The sequence below is a fragment of the Pogona vitticeps genome, chromosome 2 (assembly GCF_051106095.1).
Source record: "Pogona vitticeps strain Pit_001003342236 chromosome 2, PviZW2.1, whole genome shotgun sequence".
Taxonomy (NCBI): domain Eukaryota; kingdom Metazoa; phylum Chordata; class Lepidosauria; order Squamata; family Agamidae; genus Pogona; species Pogona vitticeps.
Genome location: NC_135784.1, coordinates 26,413,491 through 26,441,400, shown reverse-complemented (window position 1 = coordinate 26,441,400; position 27,910 = coordinate 26,413,491). Strand labels below are relative to the sequence as shown.

Below are 27,910 nucleotides of genomic sequence, written 5' to 3'. Positions count from 1 at the left end.
TGAAAGGTGCATCAATGACTTTATTCACTACAAACATTTTCTCTTCTTTCCATTTGATAAAAATGAACAAAATTAAAAAAAAAAACCATTCCAAAGTGGACAACAATTTGCTCCTTGTCATACAACTGTTGTCAGCTGGCTTTCTGCTTTCTCGAGTCCTTTAATTTTTATTTTTTTTCCTCTCTTGCGTCGTCCAACCTGCCCACCCTCGTTTCAATAAAACTTCAGTCCCCACCCAGGAATTCAATAGCAGCATCTCAAAATCAGGAGTGTTTCTGAGGTAGAACGGCAGCCCCAACATCACTGTAGGGGAAATGGCCATGACAAAAAGGCTTGGTTGAGTCCTGCCAGAGGCAAAGAGGGAGAAGAGAAGCCAAAGGGAGGATGGAGGATAGACTCCCGGACCTCTAGGCCTACTATGACAGGTGCCCGGCTTCCCCAAAGTTCTGGACCCAAATGCCCTTCAGCCACAACTTTCAGGCAGAGCTTGGGGTGTCGGGGCAGGAGATAACTTCTTTAGACTACAGCTCCCAAACTCTACTAGCCAGCACAATTGTTGGCCATGCTGGCTGAGGGATTCTGGGAATTGTAGTCTAAAACAAGACATATATCCCTCCTCCAAACTCTGCTTTCTTGCCTCTCCACCGGTGTTGTCGATCTCTCCCAAGTCCCAATGCAAATTCCCTTCTTTCGTAGCCAAGCAGCCAAAAGGTTCAAGAGTGATCAAAGGCACATAAGGTTGAGGGAAATGGTGGAAGACCACAGTGGGGTCAGAGCTTCCCGTTGATGCTAATCTTGGCCACCGAAACACTGTCTGTGGATGTGACCCACCCCTTCTCATAAATGACAAAGAGGCTCTGGGCATCCTCGGGGGCTGCCCCATCCAGTGCTGTCATTGAAGAATAGCCGCTGGCCCCACTCCAGATCTGCAAAGGTTCCTTCCACCACGAAGAGCCGTTTGTAAAACTCCAGCGTAGTGTCATGTTGACCCCTGCGTTAGAGAAGAGAAAGAGTCCTGGGTCATATTTATGAAAAGAGAGTAGACAGGGAAATGGTTTTCTTTCTTATTCATACAACCGTAATACCATCTGATTTTGGAAGCTAAACTGGGCTGGGTTTCGTAATTGGAGGGAAGGTGTCCAGGGATTACAATGGATTTCGAGGTAGAGATAAACAAAGAATCTCACCTGGCAGCCAAGGGCACACTTACTATACAGTATAGCGTTTCTAAGATTATGCAATTACTTTGTCACATGATGCAACAGGCCAGAAAAATATATTAAAATAGTCTCTGGTGGCCGTTTCCAACACTGTGCCTTGGAAATGTTTATGAAAACACAAGAGACAAAACCAACTTATCTTGCTACCAAGGAGTGGAATGAGAATGGCATTAAAACTGAAAAATTCCTGTTGATGCCTCTAAAATACCTTTAATTCTTAAAAAGGGTTACCTGAAAATAGCCTGGTGTTACTCATTATACCTAATAAAGTAGTTGTCACTCTCTACAGCTACAAAGGAGTATTGTAATTACTTGTTGCCTTTGAAATAACAAGTTATTTGTTTTAATTTTTATTCCACCCATCTATTGGCCAAGCCACTATTCTGGGCAACTTACAATATCCCAACATAAGGTAAAATTCAGTAATAATCAAAATTAAAACACCAAACAAACAAATGAACCCCAAATCTATACTTCATTGTTGTTTATTCGTTCAGTCTTGTCCGAATCTTTGTGACCCCATGGACCAGAGCACGCCAGGCCCTCCTGTCTTCCACTGCCTCCTGGAGTTGGGTCAAATTCATGTTGGGCGCTTCCAAGACACTGTCCAACCATCTCGTCCTCTGTTGCCCCCTTCTCCTCTTTCCTTCACACTTTCCTAACATCAGGGTCTTTTCCAGGGAGTCTTCTCTTCTCATGAGATGGCCAACGTATTGGAGCCTCAGCTTCAGGATCTGTCCTTCCAGGGAGCACTCAGGGTTGGTTTCCTTTAGAATGGATAGGTTTGTTCTCCTTGCAATCCAGGGGACTCTCAAGAGCCAAATCTATACTAACTATATACAAAAAGAACTGACACAAAAGGTGGCAGCAGAACAAAGATAATTATTCAAAAACTAACAGGATGTCAGTAATCCAAATGACAAAATTATGTTACCTTAAAAGGAAGGTACCTCCAAAAGCCAGATGCAGGGGAGGGGGGATCAGGAGACAGGGATCTAGTTGTCCCGTGTGCTCCCAGAGGGATCTGGTGGGGCCACTGTGAGATCCAGGAAGCTGAACTAGATGGGCCCTTGGCCTGATCCAGCATAGCTCTGCTTATGTTCTTACCGGTAACTCGTTACTTACTTTTTACTGCTTATTTACTAGCTTGGGTTCCTTTGAAGAATACATAAATTATGTAACAATAACCAATACCTCATTTGGTAAGGTCATTAATCTTGCCATTAATACATTTGTATTTCAGAGAAATTAATTCCAGAACCACTCTAGGTTTCTCATGTTCAGAGTACTTCAGATATTCTTGATCTCAGTTGATTTTGAAAGCTGAGCTGGGTAAGGTATGGTTAGTAGTTAGGGATCAGATAAAACTGTTTTGAAGCCCTTGAGAGCCAGCATCAGTCAGGATGGGCTACATGGACCAAGCAAGGGTCTCATTCAGCATAAGGCAGCTTCTTATATACAGTGGTGCCTCGCATAGCGATGGCTTCGTTTTACGACGAAATCGCTTTGCGACACATTTTTTGCGATTGCAAAAGCGATTGCTTTGCGATGTTCCCTATGGGGGAATTTCGCTTTGCGATGATCACAGGGAAGCGATCATCGCAAAGCCTCCATTTTCAGCCAGCTGATTGGCGGTTTCAAAATGGCCGCCGGGTAAACAAAATGGCTGCCCGCTGTGTTTAGGGACCGATTCCTCGCTTACTAGGCAGCAAAAATGGCCGTGCTATGGAGGATCTTCGCTGAACTGTGAGTTTTAAGCCCATAGGAACACATTGAAGGGGTTTCAATGCGTTTCTATGGGCTTTTTAATATCGCATAACGACGTTTTCGTTCTGCAGCGATTTTTGCGGAACGAATTAACGTCGCTATGCGAGGCACCACTGTACCTATAAAATTACAACCCAACAACCTGTCTCTCAGAAACATATACTCAAATCTGCTCTTCCTCACACTTATACTCTTCTTGTTCATACCCACATCCACCATCCATATACATCCAATCACCATCCTTTAAGCATATGTACTCTGATTTCTCACTCACGTTGACGCTCATGGGCTGGGTTGCTGAAGAAGACGAGGCCAGATTTGACCAGAGCGCCTGCAGCCACGGCTGGGTCCACTAGGGTCATGTCAAAGGTCACATTATCCAGAGGGAGGGTTTCACAAGCATCGTAGCTGCGGACCACAATACGGCAGCTGCAGTGGTAGAAATTTTGGTTCCTGGCGTTGATCACCACAGAACCGTCTGGCAGCTCATAGGGCTGTAAGAAGAAGTTGGGGGGGGTGTAGAAAAGATTACGATAGATTTGGGGTGAACGGGGGGTTGCTGGTCTGCACTGGGCAGCCTGCCCTCTCCCCCCCCCCAGGAAAATCCCATATCTCATCCCACTGTACTACTCATCATTTTAAAACATGTGATCTAGGGAAAGAAGAGCCTGCTGTCAGATGGAAACATTTTGAAACCTCACATTTGAAAAGACAAGGATATAATGGACCTCCAGTCAATCACTGATGCCCTCTTTCCCCTCTATTTGCCTTTTTTATTACGTCTATTTTATGTAATACTGTTTTATATATACAGTACTTATTGTTCTATTTTATGTTGTTAGCCGCCTAGAGTGGTCTTAACCGGCTAGATAGGCGGGATATTAAATAAATAAATAAATAAATAAATAAATAAATAAATAAATAAATAAATAAAATTAATAAGACCGAATTTATTTATTTATTTATTTTGTATCATCTAAATGCTTTGTTTCTCCCAGTATTTGTTCATGTTGTTATTGACCCCCCACCTTTCCACCAAAAAGGCATTCTAGGAAACTAACAGGACTAAAAACAAAGTCTTGATTAAAATGTAACCCTCAGAGTCCATCAATAATAATAATAATAATAAAAATTAATGCAATGCCTAAGCAGTTCAACACCCTCCGACATGATGAGGTCAGCTTCCGTGCCAAAGGCTGGGTGGGGAAAAATGTCTTTTCCCACAGGTGAAAGAGCGGAGACCAACCAGGACTCCTTTAGGAGAGATTTTCTGAGTTTGTCCAACAGAATCTGTCCGACGGCAGAACAGAGCGTAGAAGAGCTTCCCGGTCATATTCTACTCAGAAATAATAATCAGAGTTGGGGGGAGGAAGAGATATACATATAGGGACTACGACTGCAGACTAGAGGGAATCCCTCCGGCTTTGAGGTGTTTGGGGTCTACAACTCACCACTGGTCTACGGGGACTGGTAGGCCAAAAAAAATTTTTTTTGTAGGGCCACAGCTGCCTGGCCTGGCCCTAGAGACAAAACAGACTTTTTTTTCCCTCAGGAATCCTTATGGATGGTGCTGGAAGCCAAATCCTTGCAATCGGCAAACGGTGCTTGAATTCAGCGTTCCACCGAGGGCCGGCCCAAAACATGGTGCTGCCTGAGGCAAAGGACAAGACGGCGCTGCCGTCGTTGCATGTAGAAAAGCTTACGAGGCCAAAAACTGAGCTTTAGGACAAGCGGCAAACCTAGAGCTGCTTTTCAGTCACCTCCCGGCTTTTCACAGCAACACAGCCAAAGCCTCTGCGCTCACTGGAGTGGGCAGACTGCATATGGCCCACCCCAGGGTGGCACTAGGGAAAAGAAAGGCCTCCGAAATTGCAAATGGTATTCCTAAGGAGGGGGGCACGATTGGTTGTTTCACCGTAAGTGTACCCGGCGTCCCTGTTTCAAGCCTTTAAACTGTTTCCCCCCCTTAGAAAAAGTCACTTCTATTTCTATAAAGTTTTTCACAACAGGCACATATTTGTTTTCAAAATTACGTTTCAGTGGCAAATTATTAATTTGCACACTTATTAATTTTAATGTTTTAAGAATTGTTTTACTATATGATATTTTATGATGTTTTTATGATATTTTATGATATGATATTTTATATGATATTTTATATTGTATTTTTAAATGTTTTTAGTGTTTTTAAGTTTTAATATTGTTGTACGCCGCCCAGAAACCACTGGTAATGGTGCGGCTAAAATATATTGTAAATAAATAAATAAATAAATAAATAAATAAATAAATAAATAAATAAATAAATAAATAAATAAATAAATAAATCAATCAATCAATCAATCATTCAATCAATCAATCAATCAATCAAAACTAGGGCCTCCCCCTAGTTTTTCGCCGGACCAATTTGCAGCATTTTTTAAATCAAAAGTGGAGGCCATCCACCGGGACCTCTCTCCTTTTTTGAGCACAGTGAGTCGAGCTGAGATGTCCAGCGCTCCATCCTGCCCGGTGATCTTGGACACCTTTCAGCCTGTCACGCCTGACACTGTCTCCAGGGCGCTTGACCGCTGTCGTGCCACCACCTCCTCTTTGGACCCTTGCCCGGCCTGGCTAATCAAAGCAGCCAGGCCGCTAACAATGGAGTGGGCCACGGCTATAATAAATGGGTCTCTCCTTGAGGGCAGATTTCCATCTGCCCTGAAGGACACACTCATTAGGCCCATCAGGAAGAAACCTAGTTTGGCGGCGGACGAAATTGGCAACTACAGGCCCGTCGCCAATGTTTCTTTCCTTAGCAAGGTAGTCGAGAGGGTGGTGGCCGACCAGCTTCAAGCGCTCCTGGATGAAACAGATGCCCTGGATCCATTCCAGTCGGGCTTCAGGCCGCGCCACGGCACAGAAACGGCTTTGGTTGCCCTGTGTGATGACCTATTGAGGGAGGCCGATAGGGGCAAAGTGTCCCTGTTGGTCCTCCTCGACATCTCAGCGGCCTTTGATACCATTGACCACGGTATCCTCCTGGGGAGGCTCTCTGAGTTGGGAATAGGTGGCCTGGCATTGTCCTGGCTCCGTTCCTTCTTGGAGGACCGTCCCCAGAGAGTTCAGCTTGGGGAGAGAGTCTCGGCCCCGTGGAGCCTCAACTGTGGGGTTCCACAGGGGTCGATTATCTCCCCAATGCTATTTAACATCTATATGAGGCCGCTGGGTGGGGTCATCAGGGGGTGTGGTGCTTCGTGTCACCAGTATGCGGATGACACGCAGCTCTACATCTCCTTTTTGCCAACCGCAGGAGAAGCTGTCCTGTGCCTCCAGCGCTGCCTGGGGACTATACTGGAATGGATGCAGGAGAACGGGCTTAGGCTGAACCCGGACAAGACGGAAGTACTGGGCCCTCCCACAGTCGGGGATTTGGGAAACTCCCTCTCTTTTGGAGGGGTGACTCTCCCTGCAAAGGATGGGGTACGCAGCTTGGGGATCCATATGGACCCGGTGCTCTCCATGGAGTCACAGGCGGCGTCGGTGGTCCGCACCGCCTTTTTTCACCTCAGGCGGATAGCCCAGCTGCGGACCTACCTGGAATTGGGGGTGCTCACCATCTTAGTACACGCGCTCGTAATCTCAAGATTAGACCACTGTAATGCGCTCTACGTGGGGCTTCCTTTGAGGTTGCTGCGGAAATTACAGGTGGTGCAGAATGCGGCGGCCAGATTACTCAGTGGAGTGAAAAAATTCCAACATATTTCGCCCACTCTGGCCGCATTGCATTGGCTGCCCATCAGGTCCCGCATCGACTTCAAAGTGTTAACGCTTACGTATAAAGCCCTAAACGGTTTAGGGCCTCGATACCTGGCGGAACGCCTACTCCCACCAAGTTCTACCCATGTCACTCGTGCGAGCCAGGAGGTGAGGCTGAGGAGCCTAACACCGAGGGAGGCCCGGAAGGAGAAGACAAGAAATAGGGCCTTCTCGGCGGTGGCTCCTCGCCTGTGGAATAATTTACCTCCTGGTATTCGCGGAGCTCCCTCGCTGGGCACCTTTAAGAATCTATTAAAGACCTGGATGTTTCGGCAGGCCTTCTCACCAGATTACTTTTGATTTTCTTTTCTCCTTTATTGTTTCTGTACTTTTAATTGTTTCGTAATTTACTGTTTTATCTTATTGTATTTTATCTCTGTTGTTGGCCGCCTAGAGTAGTCCACCGCGACTAGATAGGCGGGATATAAATAAAATAAAATAAAATAAAATAAAATAAATAAAATAAAATCAATCAATCAATCAATCAATCAATCAATCAATCACACACCTCCAGAGGCATGTAGGGCAGAACAATTTTCAAGTGCCATACACTTTTCAGGGTGTTGGGGGAATCTGGAGGAGAGAGGAAATGACCTGGTTTTATATCTGTTGGGCTTTGTATTAATGATAATCGTTTTTCTTCCAGACTCCTTGCCCTTGAGAAATTGCCCATGGTCACACCCACCTGGCATTCATCAGGATTGAAGTCACTGAGAAGCTTCCTCTCACCATAAGGGATCCCATGCAAGGGCTGCCGTCCATATCGCCAAGTTAGGCCATGGTCGTCGCTGAGGAGGCATGAGATCCCGTCCCGTGCTAGCGTCCCGTGGCCACAGACGATCAAACGCCCTTTCTTGGGCTCGTAGCGCTTCTGCAAGCCAGAGGCGATTCAACAGAAATGAGACTCCTTTCCTACCAGGGCTCCTTCCTATACGCATGCCCCCACGTTATCCCATCTTGGGCCCCCTCCCTTGGGAATACCTCTCGTTCCATATAAGCCCAGTTGGGAAATGCCTGGTTGCTGCTCCCAATTCTGTTATCATGTGATGATGATAGGAATATGGCCTTTCTAGTAGCTGCCCTAATTTTATTATTAACTAATTCATTAATTGGATTTATGCCTCACTTTTCCTCCAAGGAACTGACAGCAACATATGTCGAATCACAGAATTATTGAGCTGGAAGGAACCTCAAGTCAAGTCCTATCCCCAGGCAAAGCAAGAAATCTATAGCCAAAGCATTTTGGCCAACTCATTAGGCATCCTTCAGTCTCGAAAGACTATGGTAATGTGCTCTGTATAGAGGACTTGGAACAGCGTCTAGTGTGGCTGAGGAGGCCAATTCGTGAGTGACAATCCCTTCCACACTGAAGACAAATCCTTTGTCCTGCCAGGTGATACCAAAAATGTGTGGGAGACAACACATATGGAAGGTGTTCAGCTTCCTCTCCTGCCATGCACAAAGGGTCCAGGACTCACTGCAGTACAGGAGTGTGCTCAGGACACAGGCTCTATAGACTTGGATCTTGGTATGTGTCATCAGCTTCTTATTGAGCCATGCTCTCTTTGTGAGTCTAGAGAACATGGTAGCTGCTTTGCCAATGGCCAAAGAATGCCCAGTTAATCTCTGTTTAAACACCTCCAATGAAAGGAGAGTTCACTACTCTTCAAGGGAGTCCATTCCACTATAAAACAATTCAAATTGTTAAGAAGTTCTTCCTAATACTTATGCAAAATCTCCTTTCACATAATTTTAATCCATTAGGTCTTACCATCTGGATCGTGCCCCTCATTATGAAACCTAAGGGTAGATGCTGAGTGAATCACCCAGGGTCTCACAGTGAGCTCGAGAGAGAAGAATTGAGGTTGGACCTGGGTCTCCATAGCCCTAGTCTAACCTCTTTAACTGCTGCACCACACTCCCTAAATGCATCAGTTAGAGCCTACAGTAGCTCTTTTTAATTTCCCAAAGTATCTCAAGACTTTCTTTTTAAGGAAAGCACTAAATATGCACTAAATATGGAGTCTGGTAAAATATGTTGGAATATGAATTAATGTTGGTGACCTGGCATAGCACAACAAACGAGCATGGAATCCTGTGCTTGGCTGGAACTGACTTGCACTACAAGTGCTGATGAAATGACAGCAAAACTAATTGCCTAGGTATGTAGAGTGAAAGGGTTATCACAAAGAAGATGGATCAGGCTTGTTGCTGTACTTCCACAGACCCGAACCAATGGATTCGAGTTACAAGAAAGGAGATTCTGACTAAACATTAGGAAGACCTTCCTCTTTGATGGTGGAACTGACTATCTCAGAAGTTGGTAAGACTCTCCCTACTGGAGGCTTCTAAACAGAATGGGGAGCCATCCTTTAGGAATAGTTGTAGTTTTCCTCAATTGTAGAGAGGATAGACTAGATGATCCTGAAGATCCTTTCCAGCACATCAGTTCTAAGACTCTTAGGATTTTATGAAATGTGCCAATGGTGGAGCCGTTCCACCATTTTGTATCAGTTACAGTAGATAGTTATATAGGTTATCAGTGATCCACTGTAACCTCTGCCACTTCTCTAGCGTTTGAAATTTTAGCTAACCTTTCTTACAGGCTTCTGATCACCTTCACAATTATGAAGACTGGGAACTTTTATTTTGTTCATTCCTGATCCACTAGGTTCATATTCTGCAACACAATGTAAAATTGGTATTTTATATGCTATAGTTTGTGCTTGTGTTTCATTAATACAAACTCACTCCTAACAAAAGAACCTTTTGGAAGGGTCACTACTATAAGTCAGAAGCAACTAGACAAAACATATCAGCAGCAACATTTCATCCATTTTAAAAAAATCTACAGGCTGAAATTGTCAAGTATTTTGAGTTTATGGTTGTAGGTGTGGTTTTATTTTATTTTATTTTTTTTTGGCTGTTTGGCTGTGTTCTGGAGGTTTTTCTTCCTAACGTTTTGCCAGTCTCCGTGGCCAGCATCTTCAGAGGAGAGGAATCAGAACTCTGTCTGTGTTCTGGTGTAGTGTGTGGGATAGAGTTCTAACTCCTGTCCTCTGAAGATGCCGGCCACAGAGACTAGCGGAAATGTTAGGAAGAAAAAATCCCAGGACACGGCCAAACAGCTAAAAAACCCCTACAACAACCATCGGATACTGGCTGTGAAAGCCTTTGAGAATCCAGTTTGAATTTAATTTCGAGTACTGTTTTGTGTGCGTGTTTTCTTCCCATTCTGGAATTGTGGCTGACAAATCACAGTGTATATAAGGGGAAAAAAGGGGGCACAACCCACAACCATTCTTACATCTAACATAGGCATGCTTACTTGAATGCCATAGCCTGGTCCAGGGGCAAACATGGTTGTGCCAATATCCTCAGACAGATTCCGGGGAACGCTCCAGGTGACCCCATCATCACGGCTGCGAATGATCATGGTGCTGGCAACAGGGCACTGGTGGTAGTGGGCACACAGAGAATATACCAAGAATACAATGTCCTTTTCCCAGTCCACCACCACAGCCCCAAGATTGAGGCCATCTGCCAAGGACCCATCATCAACTATAAATGAAGTTGGACTCCAAGTAGCACCTGAAGAAGAGAGACAGACAATACGCTATCCTTTATTACACATATTTATATACCTCATCTCTTCATGGCATGTAGCTGCACCCAAAGGAGAAGAGCAAAACCATCACCACCAACACCACCAAACAAACCACAGATGGTAAAGTATCTTCTAAAACTGCACATCCCACAACCTAGTACTGTATCCTTCAGATCCATTGGACTTTTTAAATCTCTTTCTCCCAGAATTCACCACTGGGGGATTCTGGAAAATCATGCAGACCAAAATTCCAACTTTTGACTAAAATGCCCGTCATCTGTAACCATCGGAACAGAAGAAACAAAGCCATCTGAGGCAAATCCATCTGCTTCAGTGTTAATATACACCTCAGTGCAAGAACTTTTCTGTGAAAGGACCCGGCTACAAACTTGCTATACTCCTTCTTCAAAATGAGGTGTTTTAAACCTAACATCACATATTATTTCAGCTGTTATTCCGCTGCACGAGGGTAGAATACCATGTACGGATTAAGTTGGCTGCCAAATGATCTCTTTCTCCTGAGCCTAGAAGGCGGTCTGCAACTTTTTGTGCCGGCCTGTATCCTGCACTGTCAACAGGAATATAATGAGCAAGCATTAAACATAGTGCTAAGGAAACTCCCATCATCATTCATTCCAGGTAGGTCTGATGGGAGATGAATTTTGGCAACATCTGAAGAACCGACTGTTCCCAACCCTGTATTAGCAGCAGAGGGTAAAGCTTGTACTGTTTTTATTCCATCTGATCCAGGGTTTTGCCAGCTGATTGCAGACAAAAGTGTCATTAAAAACCCAGGAGAAGACTGAGATTGTTTTTTTCTGCTCTCCCGGCGATCTTAACCTGAAAACAGTGAGAGAACACTGGCTGCCTAGCAATACACTCTAGAATATTCTTTTTACCCTAGGAAGAGGTGCCAGAATTGAAGCAAACAATTTGTCACACAAACATCAGCAGAAAGATAGAAACAGCCTATTAGGCTCCTGAATTTTTGTGGCTATTTTAATTTTTTCAAGGGCCAAGCCTTCCAAAAGGCTGGAGTTAATCCATGCATGTTAACAGGCCTCTCTTCCTATGAGGCTTCACAAGGAGTCACAAATGCTTCCTTCCGATTTGTGCTTTTAACAGTTTATCCCTACATCAACGGGCTATTCTTTCTGAGGCAAATTATAGCAAAGATAGCCTCATTCATGGTGCCTGCTGATTTACACGTGGCACTTCACCACTTACAATGTTTAGCCTTGTCTAATTTGCTTGTCTTTTGTATCTGTCGTAGCGCCTAACGGGGATTCATCCCTGAAGTGAATTGAACCCTCTATTGCATTATTTAAAAATATTTATTGTGTCACAAATACTAGTTTTTAACGTTTGTTTTTGCCGCATTCACTCATTTACCTATTGTTTATCAAGTCCTTGTGAATAAGAACTTGTAAGTACGGTATGTGTTTGCCTTTTTTTCTCTCTCTCCTTTTTTTTCTTTTGCAAGCTTGGAAAAGCTATTTCCTCGAACTCCCCTGACTAGGAGTTGCAGCCTTTTCCATCTTTCTGCAGTATTGCAGCCTACACTTGCATCTCTGGCAGCATCCACTTTGAAACTCTCCAGATCTGGTGCTGGATTCTTTTCAGGGACCACAATGGCCAGGCCAACACCCTCAGACACCACAATTCTGTGACCGAGGTACCACATCCTTCACTTTTAAAGCTGTAGGGCAGCAGGAGTCGGCCATAGCAATTAAGGCGAAGACTCCGTGGACTGGGACATGAGTGGGCAACTGGTAGCCCTTCAACCATCATGACTGCACTCCAGCTTCCATTATCCCCCTCTACTGGCTAAGGCGGATGAGAATGGTAACCTGACAGCACGCAGAAGGTCACAAAGTGCCCAACCCTGGCCTAGAATCTTCCAGCTACCACTAGAAATCAGACCATTCTAGGAGAGCTTGGTAAAATTATTTTTTAAATAACTCCAGCTCTCATAGCCAAGATGTAATCCCAAAAGGTAACTTTTCTCCACTCTGAAGGGCCAGTTCTTAAGCATTGCTCATACTACTTCTTCAAACTTTCTGGTCAACTCACGAGAAAGGGACACCATTCAGATACCGCATTCTCTTTTCTCTTTATTGCTGTGTCGGCTTTCCTTTCTTGTCTGGGTTACAAATTATATATCAGTCTTATTTTCACCTTCCCTATAAGTGCTAGTAACTTATAATTAGGTGGCAGGCTAGGTGGCTGCTTCAGGGTAACAACTTTTAAGTACCAAGAATGGGTAGCAAATTATTGTCATTACCATTAAAAAAAAAACTAATATGGCCAGGATGGGTAAAAACGCTTGGGAGAGTTCTACTTCTTCTGCCCAGGAAAAAAAAAAAAGATGGCTTTAGGCAGTATACAACTTGGGAGTAATTTGCTGTTCTGTCTCAGGTGGCAAAATGTCTTGGGTCAAAACTGTTTCTGTGTTCCTCCAGCTATTGAGACATAACAGTATTAACATTCAGATATGAAGTGCCCTGTTGCTGGTGGGGATTAAGTAATGGAAATAAACTAACAGTGGATGCATTTCTGTTCCAATATGCAAGATGTTCATGTCCATCTCTTTATGCCTGACACACAGGGGTAGACTTTAATGATGCCAAGAGACACGAGAAAGGTCTCAGCGAGGAACCGGGCCTTCTCGGTGGTGGCCCCATCACTCTGGCACAAATTGTCATTAGAGGTGTGCCAGGCCCCCTCCCTCTGAGGATTCAGAAAGTTAAGGCAGAATTTTTCAAAACTGCCTTTAAAATATATATCACCATAAGCAGGGGAGTACCTGTAACATGTTATGCCTCCATGTTTTTTCTCCCTTTTAGTGGTTTCCACTGTACTATTTCTTCTTTGTCTCTGACAGGGCAGGAAAAAGTTCCGAATAGACTAGTCCTAGAATGAGCTGGAATTTTCAGCATGTATACGTTACTGAAACAGCAATGTCTAGTAAGTTGGCTCTGGCAAGTTGTGAGAATGGCTGATGGTCGGTTTCCAAAAGATCTCCTGTATGGAGAACTAGTGCAGGGAAAGTGCCCCAGAGGGAGAGTATGGCTGCCATACAAGGATATCTGCAAGCAGGATCTGAAGGCCTTAGGAATGGACCTCAACAGATGGGAAACCTTGGCATCTGAGCTTTCAGCCTGGAGGCAGGCGGTGCTTCATGGCCTCTCCCACTTTGGAGAGACCCTTGTCCAGCAGGCCGAGGCAAAGAGGCAGTCCCGAAAGCAGCAAAATCAGGGAGCTAGACAGGGTACAGATTGTATTTGTCCTAAGTGTGGAAGGGATTGTCACTCTCGAATTGGCCTTCTCAGCCACACTAGACGCTGTTCGAAGTCCTCCATACAGAGCACGTTACCATAGTCTCTCGAGACTGAAGGATGCCTACCTCTGACAGGGTGATTCTTTTCTTGTTAATGTTTTTTTGTTATACTGTTTGTTTTCTGTCTGTGGGGTGTGTGTGTGTGTCAAGGCTTCCTTGCTCATTCGTTTCATCATGTTCACCTCCCAGAGTAGTGTTTGTCACTAATTAGGCAGTATAAAAATTCCATAAATAAATGAATAAACACCACAAAGTCCCATGGCCTGAATCTTCACTTTTAGATGAATTGCTCCCCTATCAGCAGCCTTCTAAAAGCAACAGGTGCACAGATGATAGGAAAAATGGTGGGGCAGGGCCATTTCTATCATACTGCTACAATTCAAGCATTTGGGTTTCCTTCAGGTGTCTTCTGAAGGGATCTTAAGAACACATGTTCTTTAGCCTACAAGACCCAGAATCCCTCAGCCATCAGGGTCAACGGAGCCAGGGTGTTCTGGGGGTTGTAGATCAAGGAAGAAGCATGTCCGCATGGTGGTTCTGACACACCTGATTTCCAGCACGCATGCCCCTCAGAGGCCTGATTCCCTTCTATTTCTCCCAGTCCTTGGTCTCAACAAACCTTTGTCCTGGGACCGGCGGAGGGCGATAAACTTGGCTCCAATGTCAGAAGGCGAATGCTTCCTGGCTTCAGCAAAGGCCAAAAGTGTGCCCTGGGGTGTGGCTGTGATGAGAGGGATCCTGTAGGTGTTCACCTCCCCGATCACGCTGCCACTCACCCACAGCAATTGCTCCATGGTGATGATGGGTTTAACCTGCCAAGATAAACCCAGGAAGGACTGTTAAATTACTGTTGCAAAGACAGTTCGGGGAGGAGGGAGGACAGAGAAACATCGGTGTCCCTAAGGCAAGCCCCTCTGCCAGGGGAGGCGATTATAATAGAGGGTCTAAGGGTCAATTTTTCACCCTCCAGGACCCACCACTGTCTGTGCCAGGTATGAAATTGGGGGAATTCTAATTTTTGTTGGATTCAGCTGGGGGGGAGGTACACCCCATTTTATATCCAAAATGCTTTCAGGAATGAAAAATGACTCAATTACTTGAAAGTTACCTTTTTATTATTATTTATTTATTTATTTATTTATTTATTTATTTATTTATTTATTTGTTTATTTATTTATTTATTTAACTTATATGCCGCCCACACTACCCGAAGGTCTCTGGGCGGCTTACAGCATTTAAAATACAATAAAAAGGCAAAATAAAAGGGCAAAATAATTAAAATGCAATTAAAATATATATTCTAAAAATTGCCATCAGACCTACAGCTGATATTATTTCAGTTAAAAGCCATTTGGAACAGGAAGGTTTTGACCTGGCGCCGAAATGTCATCAGCGTCGGCGCCAGACAAATCAAAGATACACATGCTACAATACAAAAAAGACAAACTAACTAAATAAATCATCTTATCTGACATATATATATTCATTCATTCATTAGATTTATACCCCACACCCTCTGGCAGCCAGGCCACTCTGGGCAGCTAACAACAACACAAGATTAAAAGACAATAAGAATAAAATAATACAAGCATTTAACAGATACAATAACAAGTAGGATAAATTAAAATAGATGGCTATAAAGATGGTCGAAAGGATGATGAAAGGATGGCAAAAAGGATAATAAAAGCGAAGCAGAGATATCAGCAACTGAATGCTCAGGGAAGGCCTGATGGAAGAGCCAAGTCTTCGATGCTTGTTTAAACCCATCCAACGAGGGTGCCAGGCGGATCTCAACGGGCAGGTTGTTCCATAGACGGGGGCCGACTGCCAAGAAGGCCCGGTTCCTTGTTCTTTCCCTCCGGGCTTCTTTTGGGCTCAAGGCCCTCAACTGCCCTGTCTGTGAAGAACGGGTATTATGGACAGATCTGGCTGGGAGCAGGCATTCTGCTAGACAGGTAAAGGTAAAAGTTCTCTTTGATGAAGGGGAACCTTTACCTTTACCTATCTAGTACAGTCGTGTCTGACTCCAGGGTGTGGTGCTCACCCCCGTCTCTAAGCCGTAGAGCCAGCGTTTGTCCATAGACAGTTTCCGTGGTCACGTGGCCAGCACAACTAGATACGGAATGTTGTTACCTTCCCACCGAGGTGGTACCTATTTATCTACTCCCATTTACATGCTTTCGAACTGCTAGGTTGGCAGGAGCTGGGATAAGCGACGGGAGCTCACTCCATCACGTGGATTCGATCTTATGACTGCTTGTCTTCTGACCTTGCAGCACAGAGGCTTCTGCAGTTTAACCCGCCGTTTAGGGCTTTGAATGGTATCATCATAACCTTGAAGTTGATGCCGAAATGAACCAGTAGCCAATGAAGGGCTGCCAGAATGGGGGAGATTTGCTCAAATTTTCTCACCCCAGTTATTAATCTGGCTGCCAAATGCTGAACCAGTTGAAGTCTCCACATCAACCTCAAGGGTAGCCCCACGTAGAGAGCACTGCAGTAGTCTATTCTTGAGATTACGAGGACATGAATCAAAGTCGTGAGCGCCACTGCATCTAGATAGGGACGCAGCTGGGAAATCCTCCCAGGGAAAGGATGTCTGACTCCCAATTATTTGTACCCAAACCTCCTGATCCCTTGTAGGTGGATGCAAGGATTGTTCTAAATCTCAGACCACACCTTCAAGCAACCCTGGGTGGTCCGATCCAGCTCAGGATAACTTTGCTGTGCAGTCACTCCCTGAGTTTGGTATTAGCAGAGATGGGAGCACCTTACCTGTATTTTAGTGGCATTATCCTGTTGGGGATTTCTCTGAATGCAACTGGCAGGCTGCTGACCTTTGGTGTGGAGTCTGCTGTGCAACAGCCATGTCGCCAAACAGTACAACCACCAGTCCTTATGAAACCACCATTTCACTTAAATCCTTCATGTGACACTAGCCTTGGGCTACCGTTTTCAGCTTCTATGCTGGCTCAGGCATTCTGACAGTTGTTAGCCAAAAAAAGAAAAAAAAAAGCAACCTTTTCCTCTTTTGGGCTGGCTATTATCATCTAAGATTACAGGCTCTCTTTTAAAAACAAAGCAAAATACCCAAATATTTCCTTTGCGTTTATCATCTTCTGAGCAGCTCTCTCATGTGTTAGGGCAGCAGACCAAATAATAATGAAAAGAAAGCATTATTCATCTTAAAGCGACATTTACAAGCTTTTTTTCCCCTCCTGGCATGGGTTAAGCACATGCTTATACTCGCCAATTAAAATCTCTGTGTCATAACAGAGCTACTGTAAGTGCTCGTAATATCAGGCTTGCCATCAGCAAAGATCCTCGGCTGTGAAATCAATCCTTCTTGGTCCATCCCGTTTATTGGGTTGATGTAAAAGAAGCTGTTTAGGCAAGACCCGAAAGTACGAATAAGTAACCTGATTATCGCCACTGGAATAAACAGAGCTTAAAAAGTGGAAGTCATGCATGCCATGATAAGGCGATAGACATGTGAATGGTAGAAAATAAATTCCTTTCTAAAAGTTATGTTGGGAAAGAGACGATCGCCTTTGAAAAAGCACAGTGCACCTTAAAGTGACTCTATTTAACATGTTCTTCCTTCTGAGCTCCGATGCCCCCTGCCATCCTCTCCTATCTCTCTCTCTCCATGGGGAGAGGAGAAGGCCAAAGTATTATTATTATTATTTCATTTATTTGTAAGTGATCTATCACTGCATTGGCTTGCCATCAAAGTGAAACAATGATGAATTAAAATAAAATAAAATAAAATAAAATAATAATAATAATAATAATAAAATATAAATATAAATATATAAATATATAAATATATAAATATATAAATATATAAATAAATAAATAAATAAATAAATAAATAAATAAATAAATAAATAAATAAATAAATAAATAAATAAATAAAAGGAGAGGGAGAGATAGCCTTTGAGTCCTCTCCTGTCACCCCTTCTGCAGGGAGCAAGATAAAACTCCCCCCCCCATTTATCAGTATGTGACATACCACTTCATTGGCTTGCTACCCAAGTGACATGCCACTAAATTGTTGGTGTAAACCAGTGGTTCTTAACGTGGGCGATAATGCCCCCCAGAGGGCGATTTCATTTTTCAGGGGGGCGGTAGAACGAAAAGGGGCGGCGTGGGGGCGCTGGAGCAGAAGGGGGGGCGGTAGGGGGGCGCTGGAGCAAGCCAAACCTGTGAAGATGGCTGCAGCCTTTTTACAATGTGCATGAATATATATTTTCCTCCAATCTTAATTTAGTTTCAGAGTTTTCGTATTGAAATTTTTAGTTCCTGCATTGCGGTTTGTTTTTATGCCCTTTTTATATTTCTTTTTGCGTCTTAAAATTAGCTTGCAACTTAATCATTAAATGTTACTTTTGGGGGGTATTTCATTTTCTTGGAATTGAATTTTGTTTTCAGGGGTCATTGGATTTAAGTGTCATAAATAAATAAATAAATAAATAAATAAACAAACAAACAATAAGAAATATATCATCACCACAGGGGAGGGGGCGGTGATAACTTCCTCAATGGCTCAAGGGGGCGTTTCTTTCAAAAAGGTTAAGAACCACTGGTGTAAACCACTACCAGTGCAAGCTTGGTTTATTATCAGTGATCATCGTACATGTTGGAAGCCACTAAAAACTGAGTGATCCTACCCACATTAAACAAACAGTTGCCCTGTCAGGGACCCAAAAAGGTGCCGGAAGCCATAGGTAAGGGTTGGTTTCGTTCGTGATTGCCTGTATTTCATGTGGTCGCCAGAAGAAGCAGAGAACTAGCACTTAATCACACCAAACCATGGAACACAACCACATTCTCTATATTATATTCCATGTTTTGGTCTGGTGTGGTTAATAGCTAGTTCTCTACTTTATATGATGATTCGTATAAAGTCAGAATAGTATCATCCGTGCATAAGATTGAGGTCTTGACAAGCCTTGGTAAATCTTGAAGTTTGAATAAATAAATTTTAAGAAATTAGGAGGGAATTTTCCTAAAGGCATTGCTGGTTGGTTGCCCAGCATTCTAAACAGCACCACTGCTTACTGCCACATTCTGTTGCAGTTCCCAGTTTGTTTGTTTTTACATATAGCACATTTTAGCAGGTTGAACTCATTGATCAACTAACAGTGAACTAGTTAAACCTTGTGAAATTGTGAAAACAGCCCAGTGAGGACACAACATACAGTACTTAGTGAGCACAGACTAGAATGGCTGGAGAGAGAATACAAATTGTTTGGAACGCTACAGAGTTGTAGAGTTTATTTTAGGTTCTGTTCGCTATCAGATATAGAAAGCTGCCTTTTACAGAGTTGGTCCCTTAGTTCAGTTAGCCTGCTATTATCATTTCCAACCTGGGCAGGCTTTTTCCTTAATCCTAAGTGGCGATGCCGGCAACTGAACCCATGCAAAATATATGTTTCACGATGGAGCTACAATCCTTCTGAGAGGAAGAGTGGCACAGGGGATAGAGCGCCAGGCTAGGACTCCAGAGTCCTGAGTTCAAACCCCTGCTTGGCTATGAAAACTCCTGGGAGTGGCAGCGATGCTACAAACAACTTCTTCAATACTTCCCGGATTTTGATAACTCTATTAGGGTTGCCATAAATTGGATGCAACTTGAGGGCACAAAGCAAAATAAAATAAAATAAAATAAAATAAAATAAAAAAGCTTGTATTCCCTAGTGGCTACCAACCCTGTTTAGTTCCTTAAATCAGATGAGATTATGGGGGTGATGATTCCCTCCTGTAATAGTACAGGTCAGTAGTTCCCAACCTTGAGTGACCCAGGTTCTGGCACAGCTAGTGGTGAAGGCTTCTGGGAGTTGTAGTCCGAGAACACCTGGCATATCTAAGACTCGGAACCACAGGTATGAGATGTTAAATGGAAAGAATGCCATCATGGAATATTAATTTTTTGCTTCTGGACATTTTTTGTAGTTTTTATTTATCTTAAACATAAACATAAAATAAACAAATCAAAATACAATATAACTGTGTTCCCCACCACCGTAGACGGGACCTCTTGCTATAATCTTCTTTCTCCATTTATATTCTTCCTCTTCTTTTATTGTTCTCTTCACCAGAACTGCATTGATTCTTGATTTGGAGCTTTCCCCTTTCCTCTTGTTAATACATATTCCAAAAATCTGCCCCATATTTCATAAGAACTATTCTTTTTGAACTCTCCTTTCTTAACCTTTAAATTACAAGTTAATTTATCATTTAGAGCTATATTCCATATTTCACTATACCATTCATCCATTTGAAATTCAGATTTTGATTTCCATTGCCTAGCTATTATTAATCTCGCTGCTGTTAATAAATTAGTTATCAATTCTTAAATCATCTTATCATATTACACATTCTCAAATATTGATAACAAAGCGATCTCAGGATTCTGGACATTTTAAACAGGGAGTGGATAGCTATGTGTCTACGAGCTTGAGCCTTCCCTTGCCTGCATCAGGAGGAGGTTGGACTAGATGACCCCCAGGTCCCCTCCAACTCAGTGCTTTGTCTGAACTGGTTTAAAAACAAGAACTCAGAATGCTGCTTATCCCAGCCTCACTATAAGCCTTGGGCTGTTTAAAAGCCCCACCAACTTGTAAATGCAGTTGTACTGTACTCCTGTTCAGTCTTTGAAGCTTTGGCCACATACCAAGAGCACAGAGCAGCCAAGGTCACCGTTAGCTCAACATGCCTGTCCCCAGTATAATGCTGAGAGGAAGGAGGGTGGTGGTGGTGAGAAAGAATGGACTGGCAGACGGGTCAGGAACAAAGGCAAGCAGATGGCCCTGCTTGCAAAGGGGGAGAGATGGGCAGGAACCTCCGTTTGCCTCCTGAGAATTCTCAGCTCAAAGCCCTTCAGCAAAACACCGGAACCCAAAGCAAGGCAAACCCCTGGAATCATGCAGCAGGACTCTGGAATGTGCTCAATGGCTTGTGCCCATGAACCATACAAGCTGAGAAACTAGGCTGGGGTGCTGTCATGAGGACTGCAGGGACATACAGTGGTGCCTAGCTTTACGATTGCCCCGTTTAACGATGAAACCGCGTTACGATGAACTTTTTGCGATCGCAAAACGATGTTTCCTATGGGGGAATTTCGCTTTGCAATGATTGGTTCCCTGCTTCGGGAACCGATTCTTCGCAAAACGATGATTTTCTAACAGCTGATCGGTGGTTTCAAAATGGCCACCAGGTAAACAAAATGGCCCCCCGCTGTTTTCTGGGATGGATTTCTCGCTGCACAGGCAGCGAAAATGGCCACCCTATGGAAGATCTTCACTGGACGGTGAGTTTACAGCCCTTTGGAACACATTAAACGGGTTTTAATGCGTTTCAAAGGGTTTTTTCTTTTCGCATTACGACATTTTCATTCTATAGCGATTTCGCTGGAACGAATTAACATCATAATGCGAGGCACCACTGTAATTTATTTATTTATTTATTTATTTATTTATTTTATTTTATTTATATCCCGCCTATCTAGTCGATAGACCACTCTAGGCGGCTTACAGCGAGGGATGCAACAATAAAAGCAACAAAATTACATAAAAGAAAACTTTCCACAATTGCCAACCACCCATTCATGTTGTGTGATTCCGCCTTTGAGTCCTTTGCCGGAAAAGCGGGGGACACAGCCTGCCGTTTTGAAAGGTCCTTTGGTTTTTGTCGCTACCTTTTAAAACAGCCTCCCACAACCTGGCATCTGCCAGATGTGTCCGGTGACCGCTCCCATCATCCCCCAGCCAGCCTGACCAAACCACGGTTTCTGTTTACGCCCAAACTGGGAAACTGTGGGTTCAAGCAAAGTTTTTGGGAAATTAATTTCTTGAGGCAATCAACTCCCTGAAATCCCTGGTCAGCATGGCTAGTTGCTAGGGGATTCTGGGAATGTAGCAGAAATGTTTTAGAGTATTTCAATATGATAATTTTATCAGGCAGATTCTGTGGAACGAAGTTATTCAAATCAATTGCCCTCAGTCCTTAGCAGTCTGTAAGGCTGGAGGAGGAAAGATAAACAAATCAGATAGCTGAATTATTCAAAATGTATCAAAAATCAAGATTTAAGAAATCTCTTAAGTCACCTGGTGAAGGACCATTACCATCAACAGGATCTGAAACCAATCTGACATAATAAATATTTTGGTGTTCTTCTCATGATTTTTGCCTCTTGCTGACAGGAGAAACCAATATGATTTGAAGAGCCTCAGCATCAGAATCAACACAATAGACTTGATTCTGAGGTTCAGGACAATTTGACAACTCTGTTTAAATAGCTCTCAGGGCTGGGCTAATCTCTCTTGAAGAATCAGGAAGTGATTTGCCTGTCAGGCAGCTGGAAAAACAGCTGATAAAAGAGGAATAACATGGAAAGAGGTCAATGACGAAAGCTTGCATGTGATGGAAATCTCACACTGACAAAGAGTTAGAGGCGTGAAGACAAACACTAGAGGAGTAAACCTAGAAGGCAGGAGAGGATGTGAAGCATCTTCTTCCAGGGAAAACTATTCATGCATCTAGTCCTGGCTGACTCAAAAGCAACGTGACACTGATAGATTCAGACACATACCATTGCTTATGGTCCCAAAATGGCCACCTTCCCTCCAGATGGTTTAAAGCACAACACACTCATTAGCCCCACCTGTACTCTCTGGCAATTGATCTCTGTCTGTTGTTCCTGCCAGTAAGACAAGGTGGGTGACATCTTCTAAAACATCTGGACATCTCCATTATAAACCTTGGAGGGGGGGGACCCATTTCAGACCAATAACCAAATTTTTTAATGGGTAATCTCCTGGAGGCTTGTGCCTTATGTACCAACAAGTCTGAACCAATTTAGAGGGATGCTAATAGGGCTTTCAACATGAGATATTTACGGAGTGGTTTAACCAGTTCCACACCTCCAGTGACTTTCCATGGCTGAGCAAGGATTTGAACCCAGGTCTCCTGGGTCTAGTCTATCACTCTGTCTGCTAAACCATACTGGATACCTACAGTCTTGTTGTTGTTTAATCGTTAAGTCATGTCCGACTCTTCGTGAACTCATGGACCAGAGCATGCCAGGCCCTCCTGTCTTCCACTGCCTCCCAGAGTTGGGTCAAATTCATGTTGGTAGCTTCAATGACACTGTCCAGCCATCTCGTCCTCTGTTGTACCTACAGACTACATATCAGCAAAGAGGTAGGCAGGCAGGCAGGGCCATGGCAGAACCCATATCCTACCCACACACTTTCCCCCTCCTTATAAACATATTCACATGGCCACAACCAACTCACATACATCATGATTGCGCTCTCTTCTCTTTCTCAGTGTCTATCCTGGAAATCTAGAGATCTACCCGTGAAGGAAAAGAGGGATTTCTTAATCCAGAGGTACCATGGCAGCATACCTCTACACTCCTGGCAGCCACCAAATCTCCCTCAAAATCTCCACCAGAACCTGAACTAACCAGGAAATAGAAGATCAATGGTGGGAAACAGGAGCATGAAGGCAACAGACTGAGCAGAGAATGAGCCAGAAGGGTGGGCACATATGGCCACATCCAACTTGTTGACTACCAGTTCCCCAAACTTCTACCTTCCTCACACTCCGCTTGCACTCAGCTTTTGCCAACATGTATCAAAATCCCTCCTTAACCCATCAGCATGTTGAGAGAATGCAAGGTTGACTTCACAATTTTGTGAACAACCCTGTTACACAACAGGGTGGTGACAACAACAAAGCAAATAAATCAAATCAAATAAGTCAACTGCTTGTAACATGACCAAGTCTTGAGAAGCTTCTGAGCCTCTGTGGTTTAGACATAATTTTAGCCCAGACAATGAGTGTTTTACTAGGAAATTAGGCCCAGGATAATATGAAATTCTCTGTGCTTTGCTTTTAAACTGGTAAATATGGGATAAAGGATTACAACTATCATTTCTGAGTAGAATCATAGAATAGTGAAGTTGGAAGGGGCCTATAAGGCCATCAAGCCCAACCCCTTGCTCGATGCAGGAATGCAAATCAAAGGATATCTGCCAGGTGGTTGTCTAAGTTTCTCTTGAATTCCTCCAGTGTTGGCGCACTCACCACCTCTCGAGGTCATTGGTTCCACTGCGCTTAACAATTAAGAAGTTTTTCCTCCTATTCAACTGAAATCTGGCTTCCTTTAACTGGAGCCCATTGTTGCATGTCCTGCACTCTGAGATGATTGAGAACAGATCTTGCCCCTCCTCTGAATGACATCCTTTCAAGTATTTGAAAAGTCTTATCATATCACTCCTCTGTCTTCTTTTCTCAAGGCTAAACATGCCCAATTCTTTCAGTCTTTCCTCATAGGGCTTGGTACTGGCTACGCTGGCTAGGGCTGAAGGAAACTGTAGATTAGAGCAGTGATTCCAAACTGTGGGTAATCCAAGTGTCCTTGGACTGCAACTCCCAGAAGCCCCTGGGTCACAGCGGGTGGTGAAAGCTTTTGGGAATTGCAGTTCATGAACACCTGGGTGTTAGAAAACAGTAGAAGATCAGGAGAGTGACAGAATCATAGAAATCCAAATCAACGCAGATGTGACAGAGGGTGGACCAATTTTCTCCTGAATGCCTCCAACGTTGGAGGTAACCTATTCCAAAGGCCAAGTTGCATTTCCTCAAACATCCAGGGGCCAGCAACTACCAGCTACAGTTTGTACATTTACCACAGGAAAACTAGACAGAACCCGGCTGGTGCAGAAAGCACAAAAATGATTAAAGGAACCAACCCACAAGTGATTACAAAATTCTAGTTATTCTTGCCTAGGGACAAAATTAGCAGCTTTGATCTCCTTCTGACTAATTTGCAGATATACTGCTGACACACAAATTCTTATTCTCATTGTTCCAGCTAGCCCTGGGCCAAAACTGAAGGATCAGGATGGAACAATTGGGTTTATTTGTTCAAGATTTCAGACAGGAATCCCTGTTCCCTTCTCTTGCACACCTATCTCTCTGTAAAGACTAATCTGGAGAAAAGTTAATTTGTAGAGAATCCCTAGCGGAGGGAGGGAGTGGCGCAGGACTGAACTCAAATCTAGGTCATGTACTCTGGGGATTTTGTGATACTGCAGTGGAAATCTAAAATTCCCAAGAAGGTAGGAAAAGGATGGCATTTAGGAACCTTTACCAGACTGCTACTCCCGAAACGCTACAACCAGCCTGGCTAGAAGCATACTTTCAAAAACGTGTGAGGCGGGTGGAGGTGAAATGGAAGAAACAAATGTTATGATTTCACAATCAGTAATTAAAAAGGGGACGTCTATTCACTAAGTGATCTTCAGCAAGCACCCTGATTGTGTCACTTCTATTTATTTACAATATATTCAATTTTGTTTCTCCCTCATTTACTTAAACTCTTTCGTTCTTTCTTTCTTTCTTTCTTTCTTTCTTTCTTTCTTTCTTTCTTTCTTTCTTTCTTTCTTTCTTTCTCTCTCTCTCTCTCTCTAGTTCTCCTCCATCTCCTAAGGAGTGTCATCATTTAGTTGTCCAGCTGTGGAGCTAAGGGTAGGGAGTTTGATTCCCCACTGTGCCTCCTAGATGAAGAGCCAGCCTGTGTAGCCTTGGGCAAGCTGCTCAATCCCAGGGCACCCCCAGAAGAAGAGAAGGGCAAATCATTGCTGTGCATGCTCTATCTGGAAAACCCCGAGAAGGGTCACCATCAGTCAGAACTGACTTGACAGCACATGATTTTTATTTAATGTAAAGTAATACGATGAAACTTGTTCTGGCCATTGCATTGTAAGGGCTACCAAAAGCCTTTCTCTCTCAATCTCATGTCTCTCCAGATGTGTTGCGCGACAGCCACTATCAGCCCCAGCAAATCAGCTTTGCTGACTATGAAGGGCAAAATCTGTAGTCCAATAACCAGGGCACCAGGGAAGGAAAAGGCCAAGTTCAAAGCACCCTGCTGTGAGGGCTGGAGACTCTCTTTCAAAGCCTGTCACTCTCTTTCAAAGCTTACCCCACTTTCACAGGGTTGTTCAGAGTGCAAAACTGTGCAGCAGAGAAGGAAAAGGGAAACCACCGACACCATTTAAACCTCTTTCGAAACCAGACAGAAGAAACACAATAAAAAGCAGTTACCATGTTTACGGTGATCTCCTTTCCAGCTTTCAACCTTAACCTTCGATTCATTATAGATACGTTTTGTAAAAACACCTAACTTTGCTCAGGCTGCCTGTAGGTGCATTTGTCGCGTGCTTTTATTTTTAAAAAGAGGGCGAAGCGGGGGAGAAGCACAGGTAGGTATGGCCACGATCCTGGTCTTCTAAGATACTTCGATTGTTGTTTTCAATATTTATGAACGGTCACCAGGGAAACGGCGGGTAGGGGAAAAGATCCTTGCCCAGACAGATCGATGATTCCGTGGATGTGGGGAAGTGAGAGGGCAAATGCATTGCTCCAGTTTAGTTTTTTCTAGTCGAGGATGGGAACAGGGTATCGCAGCAAACGTGGGAATCCCACACCGTTTCCCCCTTACCTGATCCGGAGTGGCCATCCCACACGTTTGGCAGCAGCACAAGGCGAGAAAAAGCAGAACTCCAAGGCAAAGCTCCCTCCACCAAGTTTCCGGTCCTCTACAGGGGCCTGATCCCCTTCTGGGATCACGTTCGGCACTCATGGCTTCGATCGTCGGGATCCCCCTTTCCCCGCATCAATTAGGGCTGCTTCCCCTTTAAGGACGCTTCCCTTCCCCTTTCCGCAGTCACGCCTAGGTCTGTCTGCGGGAATCAACAGTAAGAGAAGCGCTTGGGAACTCCCGGGGTCTGCAGCGCGCTTCTGATTGGCTGGCTGGAAAGACAGGGAAGCGAAGACACAGGCGAGGGATCATATGACCAAAGCAAGACCATAGAGATTGAGACAAAAATAAAGTCTAGATAGGCTAGAGTTTATATTATCTCCAGCTCATAGGGACTTCCGGGGACGAAACAAATCGCTGTTGGCTCTGCAAAGAGTGTAGAGCTTTCGTCATCGAGACGTCGAAGGCTAGAGCGACACGTATTGAAAGAGAGCGGGGCAATTGCTGCTTATGCTGTATAGGAAGTTTGGACGTCAGCTGGAAGAGACGTGTTAAGTAGAATTTGATACTTCCCAATTATCTGAGTTACATTTTATTTTTATTTATTTATTTATTTATTTATTTATTTATTTATTTATTTATTTATTTATTTATTTATTTATACCCCGCCTATCTAGTCAATTGTGACCACTCTAGGCGGCTTACAATACACACTATAAAAATTAAACATATAACATATCACATAACATAACATAATTTGCATAAATAAAAGATAAAATAATTTTTTTCCCAAAGATGGCGAGAACAGGGTATATTATAGTAGAAGGAAAAAAGAATAATTAGGTATTAGCTGGAAAGGGGGAAGGCCTGCCTGAACATCCATGTTTTCAGTTGTTTCTTAAAAATACCCAGTGAGGGAGCAGCGCGAATCTCAGGAGGTAAGTTGTTCCAGAGGCGAGGAGCCACCGCCGAGAAGGCCCGGTTTCTTGTTTTTTCCTTCCGGGCCTCCCTCAACGTCAGGCTCCTCAGCCTCACCTCCTGACTCGCTTGGGTGACACGGGTAGAACTGGGTGGGAGTAAGCGTTCCGCCAAGTATCGAGGCCCTAAACCGTTTAGGGCTTTAAACGTAAGCGTCAGAACTTTGAAGTCAACATTCACACCCATAAATAGTGACTGGAAATACAATAGTGCGGATGCTCTTGGTTTTGGTCTCCAGTGATACATTCTTACATTTTATGATCTTTTCTAGTTCCTTCATTGTTGCCTTCTGAGCCCCAGTCTTCTGATTTCTGGGCTGCAGTCTTCATTTGGGTTGATGGTTGAACCAAGGCGTATGAAATCTTTCACTATTTTAATTTACACGAGGGATGAGGAATCGTGACACTTCAGACAAATAGCGGACTTAAGTCTATTTCAGCAGAAGCAAAACAATTAAAATATTGTGGCACCTTTAATGATAACAAATTTAATTCTATGTGAACTTTCACGGATGCAACCCACTTTCTGAGAAACACAGTGTTTCAGATGTATTTTGTCATAGGACTTCCATCAGCCCTCGCCACCATAGCTAATAGTGGAGGATGATAGAAACTAGTTCAAAAATATCTGGAGGGCTACAGTTA

General features: G+C 43.7%; 1 protein-coding gene across 1 annotated transcript; it reads right to left on the bottom strand.

Annotated features, from left to right (window-relative positions):
• NEU1 (neuraminidase 1) lies at window positions 1-26,570 on the bottom strand. The gene is made up of 6 exons (XM_020811163.3): window positions 26,250-26,570; window positions 14,349-14,541; window positions 10,111-10,373; window positions 7,468-7,653; window positions 3,262-3,481; window positions 1-991 (listed from the first exon to the last, which is right to left on the bottom strand). Exons 1-6 carry the CDS (start codon window positions 26,388-26,390, stop codon window positions 771-773), a joined length of 1,224 nt encoding a protein of 407 aa, XP_020666822.3. The 5' UTR covers window positions 26,391-26,570; the 3' UTR covers window positions 1-770.
• Between the last annotated feature and the right edge of the window lie 1,340 nt (window positions 26,571-27,910).

Coding starts and splice junctions, on each gene's coding strand:
- NEU1 (XM_020811163.3), bottom strand. CDS start 26,390: ATGAGTGCCGAACGTGATCCCAGAAGGGGATCAGGCCCCTGTAGAGGA. Junction 10,374..14,348: donor CCGCCGGTCCCAGGACAAAG/GTTTGTTGAGAC, acceptor TCTCTTCTTCAG/GTGCTACTTGGAGTCCAACT. Junction 3,482..7,467: donor TCAATCCTGATGAATGCCAG/GTGGGTGTGACC, acceptor TTCTTCTTACAG/CCCTATGAGCTGCCAGACGG.